Source organism: Anarrhichthys ocellatus, unplaced genomic scaffold, assembly GCF_004355925.1.
Source record: "Anarrhichthys ocellatus isolate YVR2014 unplaced genomic scaffold, GSC_Weel_1.0 scaffold15, whole genome shotgun sequence".
Classification (NCBI taxonomy): domain Eukaryota; kingdom Metazoa; phylum Chordata; class Actinopteri; order Perciformes; family Anarhichadidae; genus Anarrhichthys; species Anarrhichthys ocellatus.
Window position 1 is genome coordinate 5,197,574 of NW_022280045.1, and position 16,124 is coordinate 5,213,697.

At 44.6% G+C, this 16,124-nt stretch overlaps 1 protein-coding gene across 6 annotated transcripts in view; it reads left to right on the forward strand.

Moving 5' to 3' along the window:
* Positions 1-16,124, forward strand: part of camsap2b (calmodulin regulated spectrin-associated protein family, member 2b) — a 45,000-nt gene that overhangs the window by 10,798 nt on the left and 18,078 nt on the right. For 2 of the 6 annotated variants that reach the window (XM_031855373.1, XM_031855377.1), the window contains exons 3-20: positions 108-287; positions 1,279-1,365; positions 4,638-4,670; positions 5,745-5,886; positions 7,020-7,159; positions 8,803-8,893; positions 9,052-9,156; positions 9,621-9,690; positions 9,784-10,065; positions 10,654-11,368; positions 11,484-11,630; positions 11,707-11,938; positions 12,183-12,366; positions 12,453-13,176; positions 14,160-14,296; positions 14,430-14,644; positions 14,728-14,827; positions 15,469-15,528. In XM_031855373.1, the coding sequence (XP_031711233.1) occupies positions 108-287; positions 1,279-1,365; positions 4,638-4,670; positions 5,745-5,886; positions 7,020-7,159; positions 8,803-8,893; positions 9,052-9,156; positions 9,621-9,690; positions 9,784-10,065; positions 10,654-11,368; positions 11,484-11,630; positions 11,707-11,938; positions 12,183-12,366; positions 12,453-13,176; positions 14,160-14,296; positions 14,430-14,644; positions 14,728-14,827; positions 15,469-15,528 (3,644 nt within the window). Of the gene's footprint in view, positions 1-107; positions 288-1,278; positions 1,366-4,637; positions 4,671-5,744; positions 5,887-7,019; positions 7,160-8,802; positions 8,894-9,051; positions 9,157-9,620; positions 9,691-9,783; positions 10,066-10,653; positions 11,369-11,483; positions 11,631-11,706; positions 11,939-12,182; positions 12,367-12,452; positions 13,177-14,159; positions 14,297-14,429; positions 14,645-14,727; positions 14,828-15,468; positions 16,123-16,124 lie in introns of all 6 variants that reach the window. The other 4 variants (XR_004213044.1, XM_031855375.1, XM_031855374.1 and 1 more) reach the window with 4 other exon arrangements.

A 16,124-nucleotide genomic window follows, 5' to 3' on the forward strand; every position in this document is an offset into this window, starting at 1 on the left:
ACAACATGGACACACAAAGTCAGCCCTTTTAATTGTTAGTTTGATGTTTTTGGAAAATAAGTGGTAGAGTGAAATGTAATCCTTACATCGCTCTTATGTTTCTACAGAGTTCCCATCTGGCGCTCATTGACACCCTGATGATGGCGTATACTGTGGAGATGGTGAGCGTGGAGAGAGTGATGACCTGCATCAACAGGTGCTCCTCCGCTGAACCCTCACATGGTGACGGACACATCCAGGAGCTGCCTTATGACACCGAGGATGCAATTGCCACTTGGATCAACAAGGTACGCACACAAAACCACAAAAACTTCTCATTTCGGAGGATACCAACTGTACACATCTTCGTTTCACTCCGGATATAGCAGACACAAGAGGTGCTGGAAAGTGTGTCAGCCCTCAATCCCTCCATCACTGGTTCAAAATCTCACTGCAAGAGAGCCTGATGAAGAACTGGCACCAATCACATATAATTATGCCAGAGAAACTATCAAGAGATAACTGACTCAGTCTGACCTCCTCTGGTCTGCTCGAGCAGGATTGGGAGAGTAAAGCTTTCAGAGGGCAGTAGTTAAGTCTCTGATTTAATCTTCTTCATCCTACGGTCACTTCAAGTTGCTTTCTCTGATCTTGCAGGAGACTTTAAGGGAATTTTGACACAGTTGTCTTGAAATATGATGTTGACCTATTTCTATTTGGTTTAAAATAATGAAACAAGCCCCAGCAATGCATGATTTAGTCAATTAAATGTACAATGGTCGCTGACATTCTTGCTGAAGAAGCTCATGTGCTTGATTCTCCCTTTTGCAGTCCAGCGACGGGAAGGTACACATGCAGGATTCATTTGCAGACACGCACATTAAAAACCACATGGTTGTGATTGGCTGATGCGACCCGGTGCATCCTCAAGCCACAATGTTACATCACTGTTTGTAGAGAACCTTTGAAGAAGGAAAAGCAGTAATCATTATTTCTGACTCTTTTAAGAAAAAAAAACTATTATTAGAGTCATCTTTAAAGTTCTCTCTCAGTGTGTTTGAGTTGGGAGTCAGCTGTGTGCTGTATATCAGGTTACAGTGATATTTAGCATCAGGGGCTAATGGGCTGAGGTGGTGGTGAAACATGTTTCTTTGATGTGTGAATCCTCTTGTGCTCATGTTCAAGTTCATCCTCTTCCCATCACAGACTCACCATTCAGTCTCAGCAAAATACTTGTCTGATATTTGTCCTCTACCTGTCTGTCTGTCTGTCTGTCTGTCTGCCTGCCTCTCTCTCCAGGTGAATGAACACCTGAGGGACATCCTTGTTGAAGAGCAAAAGCTGAGAGAGGACTCCCTCCAGGAGTCAAACTCAACAACACACAAAGTAAGAACAAACACTAAAGCCGGACGAGCAGTGTCCCCCTATTTCCAGTCTTTGGGCTAAACTAAACTAATCCGGTGGCTCCAGCTTTGCACTTCACGCTCAGAGAAGATCAATATTCCCATTTAACTCTTCACGAATATTTCCTAAAATATTCCTTTTAAGAACAGCAAGAAAAGCAGAAACAGGACTTTTTTGATTAGCTTTTGTTTTGAGATGCATTTTCTGCTTCTCAAACGTTTGTTTTGTCTCCTATCTGTTGATAGGCTATTTTAAATGTGTTCTTTTACTCAAAGGTTATTATGTCTGTGTCCACATAAGGCCCACGCAGACACACATGATATGTACGCACACATACAGCACAGAGCTCTGTACATCAGAGGAACAGATGAGCTCAGTCTCCGACCAGCTGCAGAGAAATGTTGGCAAGAGTCGCAAAACACTGCTGTTAGAGAGAAAGAAATGTGAAACACAGAGAGAGAGAGAGAGAGAGAGAGAGAGAGAGAGACGTGAGGAGGAAAAATCAGAGAGAGGGGAAGGGGAGGGAGAAATGACACCAGGGTGGGAGACATGGAGAGAGACATTCTGGGACGTTGTCAGCTGTAGCTTAAGAGTCAGCGACAGACAGAGACAGTGTTGTCATCCTGCAGGACTCGTAGTTATGTAAGGTCCATGTGACACAACGAGTCGGTCTGCTGGGACAAACACACTGCCGTCAGCTCCCGTCCTCTTCCACTCACTTAACCATGAAGCTACAGCACAGGGCCTTATCAGGTCATGACCCTCGCCTCGGGTCGGTACTTTAAATCAGAGACAAGAGGGTGAACGACGGTTCAAAAATGGAAAAATAAGTATTATGTGTACATGCACACAGGCAAAAAATAGAACTAGAGCAAATAGGAAACGAGAAAGTAAACTTCCTGCAATTCAGTACCAAATCAAAGAGGTAAACACTGATTGAAACTCTGATTCGGCTGAATGTGTCGACCTGGGTGGTTTCAGAGATAGCTTCAGCTAACTGGCGTGCTAACCGTCCACAGCCATGCTAGCTGCTCTGTGACGCAGGGGTGCTTTGAGCTAAATGCTAATGCTAGCACGGCCACATGTTCACAGTGACATGCTGATGTTATATGTTAGTATGCTAACATTTTCTAAATGAGCACTAAACACAAAGTATAGCTGAGGCTGAATGTCATCTATTTGGTCCTAAACTACAGTTGACCTGATGATGGTCAGGCAAAAAGATTTACATAAACATCTGTACCTCATGGCAGGCCCTCAACTGGTTATCGAGACATTTCCCTCAAAACCATAAACGTTAAGTCAATCACCAAAGTCAGTAGTATTCATCCTCTGGGTACCATGAATGTCGGTACAAAATGTCATGGCAATCCATCCGATAGTTGAAAATATAGTTGTAGTAGTAGATATTATAGTCTGGACTGACCGACATTACCGTCCATAAAGCCACACTACAAGCATGGCTGACATACACACCCGTTACCATAGATTGAACTGTTTGTATACAACAAGTTGTAAAATGGTCACATGGTGAGTGTGTCTCTGTTCCGTCAAATGGAGAAAAATGATTTTCTTATCAAAGAGCTGCAGGATGTCACGAGCAGCTAAATCATCTCTTATCTGCTGTGGAACTTTCTTGGCACATCCCTCCCCCACCGTCTTGTTTTGTTGCCGTATTGTGAGAGTGATCACTGCCTTAGTGCGATTGCTCTGTAAGCTGATAATACACATGGTCTATGTGACCCATCCCACGCCGACTCACATAGACACACTCGGGCAACAAGGAACAAAGGAAAGGAAAGAAGGAGGTCTCTCTAAGAGTGCGAGGACTACGCTGTACACTCGGTGACAGTCAGCTGCTTTCCTACTGCTCGCTCCATCACACAGCTCCCTCTCTGCATTATCAGCTTCAACAGAAGAAGACTATTCACTGAGTGGGACGTACTCAGAGGAGATCATATATGCCTTTACAAACACACACACACTAATGGATGAGCACAAGACACTTCTCAGTCTGGTCTGGTCTATTCTGGGACAGTGTGAAGAATCTTTAACTGTGGTCTTATGACTAAGTGCTCAGCGCGTGTGTGTGTGTGTGTGTGTGTGTGTGTGTGTGTGTGTGTGGATACAGTGTGAATGTAAGCTTGTAGCTTTGACAACTTCCTTCAAGGAGGTTTATGTTGTAAGGTTTAGGGTCTCCTCATTAGTTCACAACATATCTCAAAACACATTTCCATTAAATTTGGTGGAATGTTTTGCACAGAGGCCAATATGTTTTTAAAGGGTTTCCCTACAGCACATGACGAAACGCCTCCATAACTTTGGGATGGGTTGCTATGGAGTATTGTACATATATTTCTGTTCCCCAGAGGATCAACCTGACATTTTTCTCTAATGCCAACATCAGGTCAAACTTTTTTTTATCCAATACTTCCTACAAAACTGCCATGCCGTTAGCCCCAGCAGCAAATTAGCATGCTAACAAGCTAAATCAAGATTATATCATATCTTGTTAAAATACTTTGTCGTCAATATTACCTAGTCATATGTATATTAATGTTGTGGTCTCTATAATATTATATAGGTGGAGACTTTAAATAGGCCCAGTGGGTTTTCTGACTCTTCCAGGAACGTCATATTATTATTATTTATCTCTGCTGTGTTTGTATATTTTTTTTAATTGTGCAAACTAAACTAAACTAAACTAAACTGAACATTATACCTGCTTAACATCAGAATCTTAGCTTCGTATTAACCTGTTAGCTTTTAGCTCAAAGCTCAGCTGGGCCTCTCTTATGATGGAGTATTTGAGACCCTCGGGGAAAATTGTCCTATTTTATAATTAGATATGGTCCATTAAGTGTCTGTCTCTTCACAAAATAACGAGTATTATCAGGAGAACAATTTAACCAAAAGTCAAATATTTCCATGTGTGTATAATACCATTAGCCTTAGAAATAGTTCAGCTAATGGACTCCCTGAAGACAAAAAGGCTGTTTGTTAGGTGAGACTGAATTCCAGTGAGCACCTTTTTATGGCAGATTGTAGAGGTTGGGAGGGGAGAAGAAATGTTATATGTAAGATATTATTGACAAGATGATTACATTTAGAGGACTGTGCAGAGGTGTAGCATGCACTATCGGAGTTCATACTCCCATGCAGTCTCAGCTGTAAGTAGCCAAACGTGTTATGCTGTCGGCCTAACGCCTCTCCCACTCTCTTCTGTTGTTGTCCAATCATCTTCCACCATCAAGTCTCCTAGCAAATGGTACTGGAGATTAGTACCTGTAAGTCCATCCGTTCTGAAGAATTCCTGTTCATCAACCGCCACCATCTACCTCCTCTCTGTCTAACCCAAAACCAGGACACACCCCTTCCTTCACATTGTAATTGCATGTGGCCCTGAGCCCCATCATGCATTTGTCACATACCTCCCACCTCAACCCTCGTCTCCACATTCATAGGAATCTCATCGAATGATATAGTAACTATTTTAAACTTGCATCACCCAGGTCAGAAACTATATTTAGCATGAACACCAGGAATAAGACAATGTATCTTTTGTATACAAACTAATGCTGATGCCCCGGTATTGTTAGCTACACATTTTCTTGTTTCTGATCTGGCATGTCTGTTGCCGGTATTGTGCATTGAAAACAGTGTTATTTTCTTCGGTTGTATGTCTTTAAATCAGCTTAAATCAGTTTTTACAAACCAAATGTAAAGACGGACAACATTTAGTTCCTCTGAGCTCAATGCACAAACGGGGAGGCTGTCAGACTGTGAGAGCTGCTGGGATTAAAACTTCCATCGTATCTCTTGTAAAATGCCACTGTTGTGTGTTTATGGGCAAACTGGGAGTACCGATGCCCTGTAGACACATGCAGTGGTATCGTCTCTGTGGTTTCTACAGGCCTAGAGAGACAGAAACAGAAAAGGATGGATGCGCTACTAACACAAATTATTATTAACCTTTAAATCACACGCCCCCGTGAGACGTGTCGTGCTGAAAGCAATTCATCTATTACATGCATTCTGCTCCTTTTCTCCTTCTAGATAACTAACTGCTCCTCACAAGCAATCACAGGGAGCACATTAGTGCTGACGTGTTTTACATTTAAGACAATGTAATTCTATTGTATCTGCATGAGGAATTTAATATGCATTATTTGAGCCTGAAGCCCACCCTATGCTTTAACTTAAAACCTACGTTATTGAGTTGTGTGTGTGTGCACTGGTGCATGCAGTTAAAAGTGTTCATGCAGATATTGCACCAACAATAAGAAAGCCAACTGTTCATATCCACCCCACACCCCCGATGACACGTATGTGGTGTCTTTGTGCTGTTGCCATGGTTTCAGGCTCGCTACAGGAGGGACCCTGTCCAGCAGAGGAGCGCTCCGTCGCTCCCCCTGGTGGAGAACTTGCTGAAGGACAACACGGACGGCTGCGCTCTGACCACCCTGCTGCATTTTTACTGCCCACAGGCCGTCAGACTGGAAGGTGGGACCAACCCCTCGATCTGTAACCGCACCCACTTGATCTCACCAGCCACACCCTCTCTTACTGTGATTATACTAAAAGACTGAAGTCAGCTCACTTATACATTAGAAATAGCATTGAATGAGCTGACCACAATGACTCGACAGCACAAAGGAGGCTTTTCTCTGCTCTCGTTGCTCTAACTACAGACAAACATTTGAATAAAGGGCTTCAAACAAAGAGCATAATTATTATCAACTTGCCCTTATTTTGTGAGGGCTTTTTGCCTTTTGAATAAATAAGAAAGGAAGTCAGTTCAATAAAAACAAAATAATAGCGTAGTAGCCTTTTACAGGAAATGTTTTCAGTGGGCTAAACTAATCTTTATCTCGAAGAACAACATAATCAAGAGATTAAGGACCCTGTTTGGACTTTCTGTGGTCACATTTAATGATATAAATGCAGGATATTGTTCAGGATGTTGACCCTAGAAAGACACTGTGAGGCAGAGAGGTTTCAGGACAGACATGGAGAACAAAGACGTGTTTCCTCTCAACTTCGCTGCGCCCTCATTTCTAAAAATGCCCCGAGTTGGGCTGTGATTGGTCACGAGGGTTATGTGACGGGGATCCGTTAGAGGAGTAGCTGGCTGCTATTTCAAAGATAAACAACTCTCGTGTCGGTGCTCTGAGACTCTCGGGATTGAATATAGCTCACGGGGCGCTCGTACACATGTGGACCAGATGTTGAAGCCAGGGTAATTTAGGTCTTTTTGCTGGCAGATTGATTTACTGTAATAATAATAAAGAAGTACAGTAAAGTGCAGAATGACATAATTCCAGAGAAACCAGCTGCTGTAATGTTTGGTTGTCCTTCCCGGGTCTTATACACATGCATGGGCCATCCTTACAGTAACGTCAGGGGATCAACATCCTGATGATTCATCCAGTACGAGTTTGAAGAAGTGTGTCACGAACTGTTTCAAGGAGTTTGAGTTATTCAAATCAGATTCTGCATATGGTGCAAATACTAGTGGGAAAAGTAGGATCATTCTGTCCTCATCCAAAAAAGAAACTATGCCTTATCTTTTGCTTGTCTTCCTGCCTGGCTATCACCCCTCCCTTGTGTGTCTGACCCCTCCCCTGGCGGAGCAGATATTTGCCTCAAGGAGACCATGTCTTTGGCCGACAGTCTGTACAACCTTCAGCTGGTGCAGGAGTTCTGCAGGAACAACCTCAACCACTGCTGCCACTTCAGCCTGGAGGACATGCTCTATGCACACGCATCTATAAAGGTAAGGAGTATATTCAAATATTGAAAAACAAAGAAATGTATGTGGATGCTGTGGAAAGTGTTATTTTTACCCTGTGGATTCAGTTAAAGAAAGAAAAGTGTTTCGGGGAATAGGGAGATTTAGGGCGGCATTAAAATAGGCAAAAATGAGTCAGGCAAGGAAAAGTTGAATAATGAATGTGTGTGAGCAGGCTTGGTTCTCTAAGGGGCTGTCAGTGTGTGTGTGTGTGTGTGTGTGTGTGTGTGTGTGTGTGTGTGTGTGCGCGCGCGCGTGTGTTAGCAGGGACATAAAGATCATTTTGCAACAGTGAGTATTGCTTTGCTGCCATATTAAATGAATATGACAGCCTGTGTGCTCCAGAGTGTCGTTGCTTTTCTAGTACAAGCGCTGGAAGCCAAATACACCCCCGCCCCCTCCTCTGACAGAGGACAGATTCTGCTCAGAGGAGATTCACAGTCCTGACCCGTCTCTGCCTACCTCCCTTGTCTCTCCCCCACGTCCACATCCTCTGTTTCTATCTTTCAGTAAAATCGGTGAACTTCAAAGATAACAACAACAACAGCTGATTCACTCTGTCCTCAGGCTACAATCTCCCCATTTTACACACATTTGTTTCTAAATAATAAAATACTTACTGTACAACTTTAAAAGCCTCTCTTAGAAGCCGTGTGGGTAAATAGTATGCAGGGAGCGTGGGGTGGAAACATTCAGATTCAAGTCACGGTCCAAGCTGACTGGGACTTTCCATTCTTCAAAACAACACAGCAGACGGTTTTTACACTTGTGCACTTTTTGCTCTCTAATTCTCCCTTCCTTTCTCAGTCACTACATTGTTTATGGTGACTGTGCATTGAGTGTATTGTGCTAGAATTGTACAAGTAGGCAAAGGAGGGGAGGAGAGGGAGAGAATGGTCATGAAGACCAGTCAAAGAGACGGGCACGCTGCCCATTCCCCATAGCCTGCCCACTAAATCCTGTGTGTGTGTGTGTGTGTGTGTGTGTGTGCATGTCCATTAATTTCATATATTATACAAACAGACATGTTGCGTTTGCCATTAAGCAGTATTATCTGGCGTATCTAAAATGGAAATCAAGTTTTTAGGAATTTACATCTTTTTACGTCTATTCTTGCTAGAAAGTAAATGAACTGATCTGTGCGCGTTAACTAAGAGGTTTCCTACAGATGAAATCATCCATATAAGCCCCCAGAGCCTCTCTCTTTATAACATGAATGCATTCATCATTGATTTAAGTTACTCACTCGCTGCTTTGTGCATACGTCGGTGCACATGTGACATATTTAAACTGAACTCCAGATGGTGTTTTTGGCAGTTTTCAAGAGGCGTAGGGCTTTGACAATAAAGCACCCAGACGATGAAACATGTAATAATATTCAACCACACACACCTGAGCCCATCACTTAGCAACAGTTTGCAGGCTGTGACCTCACTGATCTGTCAAAATGCTGTACGATATTGCGATTGTAGCTCAACCAACATCTTTACAGAGACACAGGGAGAAGAAGCTGTGACTGCAAAGAGACACATGTCATGTTAATGATATAAATAAATTACTTCATATGTGGCTGCAATATTTACCACAAAGGTGTGTGTGTGTGTGTGTGTGTGTGTGTGGTTTTGCAGAGTAACTACCTGGTGTTTATGGCTGAGCTTTTCTGGTGGTTTGAAGTGGTTAAACCCTCATTTGTACAGCCCAGAGTCTTTGATCCAAACGGTACAGTACAAGTTCACATATATATAAATAACATCCGCATGCTATTGCTAACTGCGATGATGATGATGATGATGATATGCATGCTGAAGGATTACATTATTAATTAACCTGAGGTTGCAGTTGAATGTTGAGTATCTGTCATATGTTTCCCTCTGCAGCCTGTGAGCCTGTATCGTCCTGTAGAAATATGGCTCCTGTTTCCAGTCCAATCACACAGAGCTATGCAGACACACCTGACAGCCCTGAGAATGCCCCGTCACAAGGTAAACTATTTGTTATCAGCTGGGGATGTGAATAAATCTCTCTTTAGTGATCATGCGTCCAGATTTGTCACAATGCGAGTGAGTATTGTTTCATGTTTCACGTTTGTAAATACAACAGGAGCATCGGTATTCTTATTAACAAAGCTTTAACAGTATTTCCTCTACTTTCTTGAATTTGCCCATACATAGTTATGTGGTGCTTTTAAAAAATACGACATAATCAGTACTATTAGCAGTTACCTGGGCCATGAATACAGAACAGTGGAAGAATGTGAGGATGTGAAACCAGAGGCCCTCTAGTGGCTGATTTACATACATGCAGTCAGTCGCTCCAGTATCACGTATGCTATATTTGAGCCCTGTACAAATTTGAAACTAAAGCAGATCACCGCAGCATGTGTCGTTAACTGTTGAAATAAGTGATTTAATACATGCAGTAAGAAGCTACTCTGTGTCTGTGACAGGTATAATGAAGAGGTCTATCTCCATGTCCTACGTGGAGGGCTGTGTTGGGACATGGCCCAAAGAAAAACGGTCGGTACCTGAACTCCACAGTGGCCCTGCTAGAGCAGACGTGAAGTGGTCTGATGTTTCCTTATTGAACTAACACTACATGTCCTCCCTCAGCTCCTCCTGTCGGGGCATCTCCTTTGAGATTCCTCTGGACGGAGACCCGACAGTGCCGCCCTGTGAAGCTCCCTCCCTCGGTGGTATGACCCGCTCTGTCAGCAGTGACGGTCTTGGATTCAAAGTTCACTATGCGTCTCGAGGGGTCATGAAGCGCCACCTCTCCCTCATGCCCGTCAGTGTAAACGGCCAGAGCAGACACATACCTGAGGAGGACGATGAGTTCACCTCCCACAAACCCCTCGGGAGGACCAACACCTTCTCAGTCAAGAACCAAAGCAGGTACAGCAGAGGGGTGGTTTTTAAATACTAAACCTCTATCCTCTACATCGCCACATTGTCATTTAAAGAGACAGTTTTGTTGTTTTTTGGGTGGACATTCCGCAATTTTTCATACACGAGATAAATGAATGGATGGATTTTATGACACTGTTTCAGAGAGTAATAGTAGTCTAAGAAAATGTATGTGATGTGCCCAGTGGGAAAATAAAGACTTTTAATTTGCATATGTGGGTGGAGGTTTAGTGTATTATTTAGCCTTTACTTATAGTTATAGCCACGTTAGTGCCTGCAGCAGCAAGTGCAGTGCCTGTTTACAGTCATTTGCTTTTTCAACGGTTCAACGTGCATGTAATCTTTATAGATAAACACAAGATTATTCGCTTTGAGACCCCACAAATGATCTAAGTTGTTCTTAAATCCATGTGTTACCTCAGGGCTCTGCTACTAACGTTAGAGGTAAAAATATGTTCAAACTACAAAGAGATGTAAAGATGAGAAGGACATCCAGCAGATGAGATCGTAAATATCCCCTAAAGCTAACCCTTACTTTAAACAATCATCGGTTAATTTACCCAAATCTGTCTCTAGGTACTCCAATGGGCTCCCAGAGAGCCACCACAGCCCCAACAATCACCATGGCAACCGCAGTAGCCAAATCAGCCCATCAAGTCCTCCGAGCATCGAGGAGGCCCTGAAGATTATCCACGACACTGAACAGCCCCACGCTAGCCTGGGCGTGGGGGACGGAGACAATGGCTTCTTTCTCCACGGTGCGGACCCTTCAGACCCTTCAGGGGCCCACGGTCTAGGAGACAACCTGGGTTCAGCTAAGGCTCAGCTGAACGACCACGACCCCAACTCTGTGTCCACAGATGAAGTTGACACAGGCATCCATGTGGGGACAGAGGACATCCAGAGCTTGGATGAGGACTCCTCCTCCCTGAAAGACTATTCAGACATAGACCCAGACTGTGAGGCCATGACCCGGTCGTGTCCTCTGCCTGACCAGCCGGAGGAGAAGAGCAGAGAAGGAGGACGGAAAGGAGTCAGTGATGCTAACCACGAGGGTGAGAGGGGAGACGGGGGCGACAGGGGCAGCCCCTGTCCCAGTTCAGCGCCCACAATCCCCAGATCCCACACAGTCAGCCCCGCCTCGTCCTCTGGAGGAGGCATGGTCCGGATGACGAGCTTTGCAGAGCAGAAGTTCAGGAAGCTGGAGGGAAGGAGTAGTGGAGGAACCACACCGGAGAGTTCAGATCTCAATGTGCCATATACACACCTGCCAAAAAGCATTTCTTCTCAGGTTTGTGTCCTATTGTGTGTCACTCATTCCCTCTCTCGCAGAGGCAGAAATACAGTTTGGAGTGAAGTTAGTCGGTATAGAATTATTGTCAATGATCTTTGCATTTTTTTTCTAGATGTCTACACCTCCTTTGCCAATCACATCTCCCTCTCCAGTAACGCCCTCCCCCAGAGACCCCTCCCACCTGATAGCCACAGAGATGATTCAGCTGAGGATGAAGCTGGAGGAGAAACGGAGAGCCATTGAAGCCCAAAAGAAGAAGGTAAAAAGATCAGGACAAAGACAGACAGCCAAGTAGTATAGCTAGAAATGTTCACACTGTGTCGCTCTCGTCACAGGTGGAAGCAGCTTTCACACGCCATCGTCAGAGGATGGGCAGAACAGCCTTTCTAAATGTGGTGAGAAGAAAAGGAATCACTGCCCCCCTCAGCCCCAGCTCGGGCGCAGCAGAAGCACTTTCTCCAGAGTCCCTCACGGCCTCGAAGGAAACCAACCAGGGCAGCATGGAGCGGGCGGAGAGATGCAAGCCAGACGGAGCAGCTCCTAAATCCCCCTGTGAGGATGCTGGAGGTGAGTGTTGCTTACAGATTGTTTATAAGAACTCGATAGTTCACGTCCAGAAGAAGTAGAAATGTATGCTAAAAATCACATTTCGTATCATAAAGTCCTGTGGTGGGTCAGTTTGCTTTCAGACCACAAACGAACTGCAACAGAGTCAGCTTGGGAGAACTTCCTTATCAGGCAGTCTCGATCTGGTTGTTCAGTCAAATTGGTAAATGACTGACCTGTGCGTGCAATGTGGTGGGTGATACAGGCGCGTCTCCGGGAGAAATCGACCTCACAGAATACACTCGCTCCATTGAGAGGCTGAACACGTCGTTGGGCTTCCTGCAGACAGAGATGCAGCGTTTGGCCCAGCAGCAGGAGACGATCATGTCCATGAGAGAGCAACAGCAACAATCCTGGGTCATTCCTCCTCCTGCTCCATCTCCGCACAGGTATCACTTAATGACAAAGAAAAAGATAGAAAAAGATATTTTGTTTGTGAACACATACAGGACCGTGTGCATTCTCTTCCACACAGGCAGCTCCGTGAGTTGCGTAGCAGCAGTGTAACGGGCCGGGGATCAGGACGAGGCTCGGTTGGGTCTTTGTCTCCCATCCTTTCTTCTTCCGGCTCTCCCCGCACTCCCAACCGTTCCCCTGCTGGCATCAAGCGCCGTCCGGCCTCCTTCCATGCCAGGACACCCAGGACTCCACGACCAAATGATCTGAAGGTCACACCTTTCAGTCGAATGCTCAACACCCAGACCTCAGTGGACAGCATACCCAGACTCAGACGTTTCACCCCCAGCCAAAACCAGGATAGCCCGTTTGCGTACCTGGGCCACGACGAGGGGCCTCTGGAAAGCAGGAACGAAGAGACCAAGGACAACAAAGAAAACACTAAGGACAAAGAAGACGTAGTGGTAAAGAAGAGTGCTGGCACTCCTCAGCTGTCTACTGAAGAAGCAGCCAAAGAGAAGGAAGACGAGCGACAGGAGGAAAGAAAGGGCGAAGTCAAGCAAACACAGTCGTCAGAGGTGTTGTGTCAACCGGTGTCTGAGATCCAAGGGCCCACAGGCAGCCGGGTCAAGGGAGACCCCCAGGACAGAAGACACCTGGTGGAGGTGACTCTGTCTGGGCTGAAACCTCCAGAAGGACGACCCCACAGCAAGGAGACGACGGGAGACGGTGAAGGAGATGGAGAGGCAGGAGGAGACACGTATGGAAAAGACCAAAAGATGTGCTGTGGATTCTTCTTCAAGGTGAGCTGGAGCTACAGAATTGTTTTTATCTTAGTAATGTCTTAAGAAAATCCATGAAATAGCTTTTGTGTGAAATAGAGTAAACATGTTTAAAGGCTTTGAACACAAGACTCCATTGCAACTCAAGACCAAGACAGGCTTTTCAATATTTTAGACTGATGTTCCCATGATGATCACCAGTTTATCTTTTCTTCCAGTCAAAGGTCTGTCCATCTTAGCTTACTTGCTAGCATAAATCTTGCTAGCCATGCGACAATCACATTTATAACAAACTTTTTCACAGCAGACATTTTGACTCGTCATATATTAAAGGAACAGGTGGCACTGGTAACATTAGTGATGGCTCCGTACCCCTTCGCTCAGTCCCGGGCCTCGAACGCAGACTGGCTATTCATAAAAACATGGTAAAAACCTGCAGATCTACGTACGTTATGTCAGCACGTCTTTTAGCACGTCTTTTGCTAACGTTAGCACGTCTTTTGGCACGCCTTTTGCTAACGTTAGCACGTATTTTGCTAACGTTGGCACGTCTTTTAGCACGTCTTTTGCTAACGTTAGCACGTCTTTTAGCAAGTCATTAGCTAACGTTAGCACGTATTTTGCTAATGTTAGCACGTCTTTTAGCACGTCATTAGCTAACGTTAGTACGTCTTTTGATAACGTTAGCACGTCTTTTAGCAAGTTATTAGCTAACGTTAGCGCGTCTTTTAGCACGTCATTAGCCGTTAGCACGTCTTTTGGCACGTCTTTTGCTGACGTTAGCAGGTCTTTTGCTAACGTTAGCACGTCTGTTATTTTATGATGGATCAGAACCCAGAGGAATTTTGGCTAAAAAACTTTACATTTTATCATCACAAATTTTTTATTCAATTAATCTGCTGAGTTAACAGGACTGCCAGCTTTTCATGAAGGTATTAAAGATGCAGTGGAAATATCTCTACGTACAATCTATTTTGTGTGTTCCCCACCCGTTTAAACACCAGGATGATGTGAAAGGGGAGGAGGACATGGCAGCAAAGAAAGCAGCTCTGCTGGAGAAGAGGCTTCGGAGGGAGAAGGAGACTCAGGTGAAGAGGCAACAGCAGGAGCTGGATCAGGAGCAGAAGAAGGAGTCTGCACGGTCTGTTTTACTTTGACTCTTTTTGCCAACGCTAACACTGTCCCCGTGTCTGTAGCATCAACACATACAGTGTGTCTTTTGAACTTGAGTGTGCAGTAACACAATAAATCTGTACCTCTGTCTCCTGCTCCAGGTTGAAAGCCGAGGAGGAGCTGCAGAAGAAGGATAATGAGAAGGCGAGGAGGGAATACATCAAGCACGAGTTTTTGAGGAGGAACCAGCTCAAGCTGGAGGACAACATGGACGAGGTCATCAAGCCCCGATCTGGAAGCCTGAAGAAGAAGCCGCGGCCCAAGTCCATCCACAGGGACGTCATGGAGTCGCCTACGCCCCCTGTGAGAGCCACAGGTGAGCAAGATACAAACCGTATGCACAAACACACACTTCTGGCTGCATTACTGAGCCGTGCTTGAGCGTTCCTTGTGTTGCAGGGGTGCGTCCTCGAGGATTCTCAGTGTCGAGTGTTTCTTTGGCGTCTCTCAATCTGGCTGACCACGACAGAGACCACCCAAATAACAGGAAGAACAACAGGTAAGAACCCACTCTGTGCCTGTAGCGTGGATTTTAGACTCTCTTACCTTGCTCTTGATTTACAAAACACAGATGTAAGAAGCACAAATACTCTGTCTGCACCATGCATTTGTCAATAAAACCCAAAGAACTACGCCTCTGTTTTAGGGGGAAACATAATATAAAGAAATGTTACAATTGTAACGTAATAATTTACTAACAACCAAGATGACACAGTTGAAGCTGTCCGGCCATTTTCATCAATCTTGTCTTTAAGCTCCTTTCAACAGTATTTTATTGTATAGTAGAAGAAGAAGTATCACAGTATCACACGAGTCATGTATGTTTAGAATATCTGTTTAACTACAACAAGTAGTTCAGAATTACTTATTTTATTTTTACCTTTTGTAATATTGCAGTCGGTTTGTGCAGTTCACCGTCCCTCAGTTTATTACCACCACAATTAAAACTTCACGACCCCATATTTCATTTGTGACACCCAGATATCATATACTCTGCCGTGGCTTTAATGTCACGGGGTGTTTTGTGATGTTTAAGTTATCTTTTCTTAATTGTTAAGTCTTGACTTTTATGAGGCTTACACTCTTGATTCTCTTGTATCCCTCTCTCATTTCTCCCTCTATTTTGCATGCGTCCCTCAGAGGCAATAAACTAGCCCATATCCCGTTCTTTCTAAGCTCTCCCAAAGAAAGAAAGGGAAGGTTAGTAATGCTCCGAAAAAAGTGATTCAACAGACAAAGTGTACCGGATGTGGCTCCATGTAGAATTAGCTCCATGTGACTCAAGCCTGCTTTTCATCGGACCTTCTTTCAACGCAGACTCGCATAAAAAGTAGACGAATGTGTCAACAGTGAAATCATTTGACAAATTACATTACTGCCGTTTTTTTTGCTTCTGCATCGACGTACATATGGGACCTGTGTGGCTGAGATGTTTTCGCCTCGGTTCTCCTGCTCTCTATCCTCTTCCGCTTTTTCGCAGTATTGTTCTCCGTCTGCTGTTTGCTCTCTTCTCTTCTGTTGGCTGCTCTGCCTTTCACTGCTGTGTTTGCTGTTTCCTCCACAAGTACCTGAGCTCATGCCTCACAGAAACCATAAAGACAGCACTGAGGCTTTGCTTTGCTTGGCTGAACAGGCCTCTCTGTGTCTCGCTGCGCAGCTGGGTCGGTTCAGTGTGATGTAATGCAAGACAACAGGCAGGGTTTGAGAATTGTGTCACAACGTCTGACCTTGTTTTACCACATCTCTCTTTGTGTGTGTGTGTGTGTGTGTGTGTGTGTGTGTGTGTGTGTGTGTGT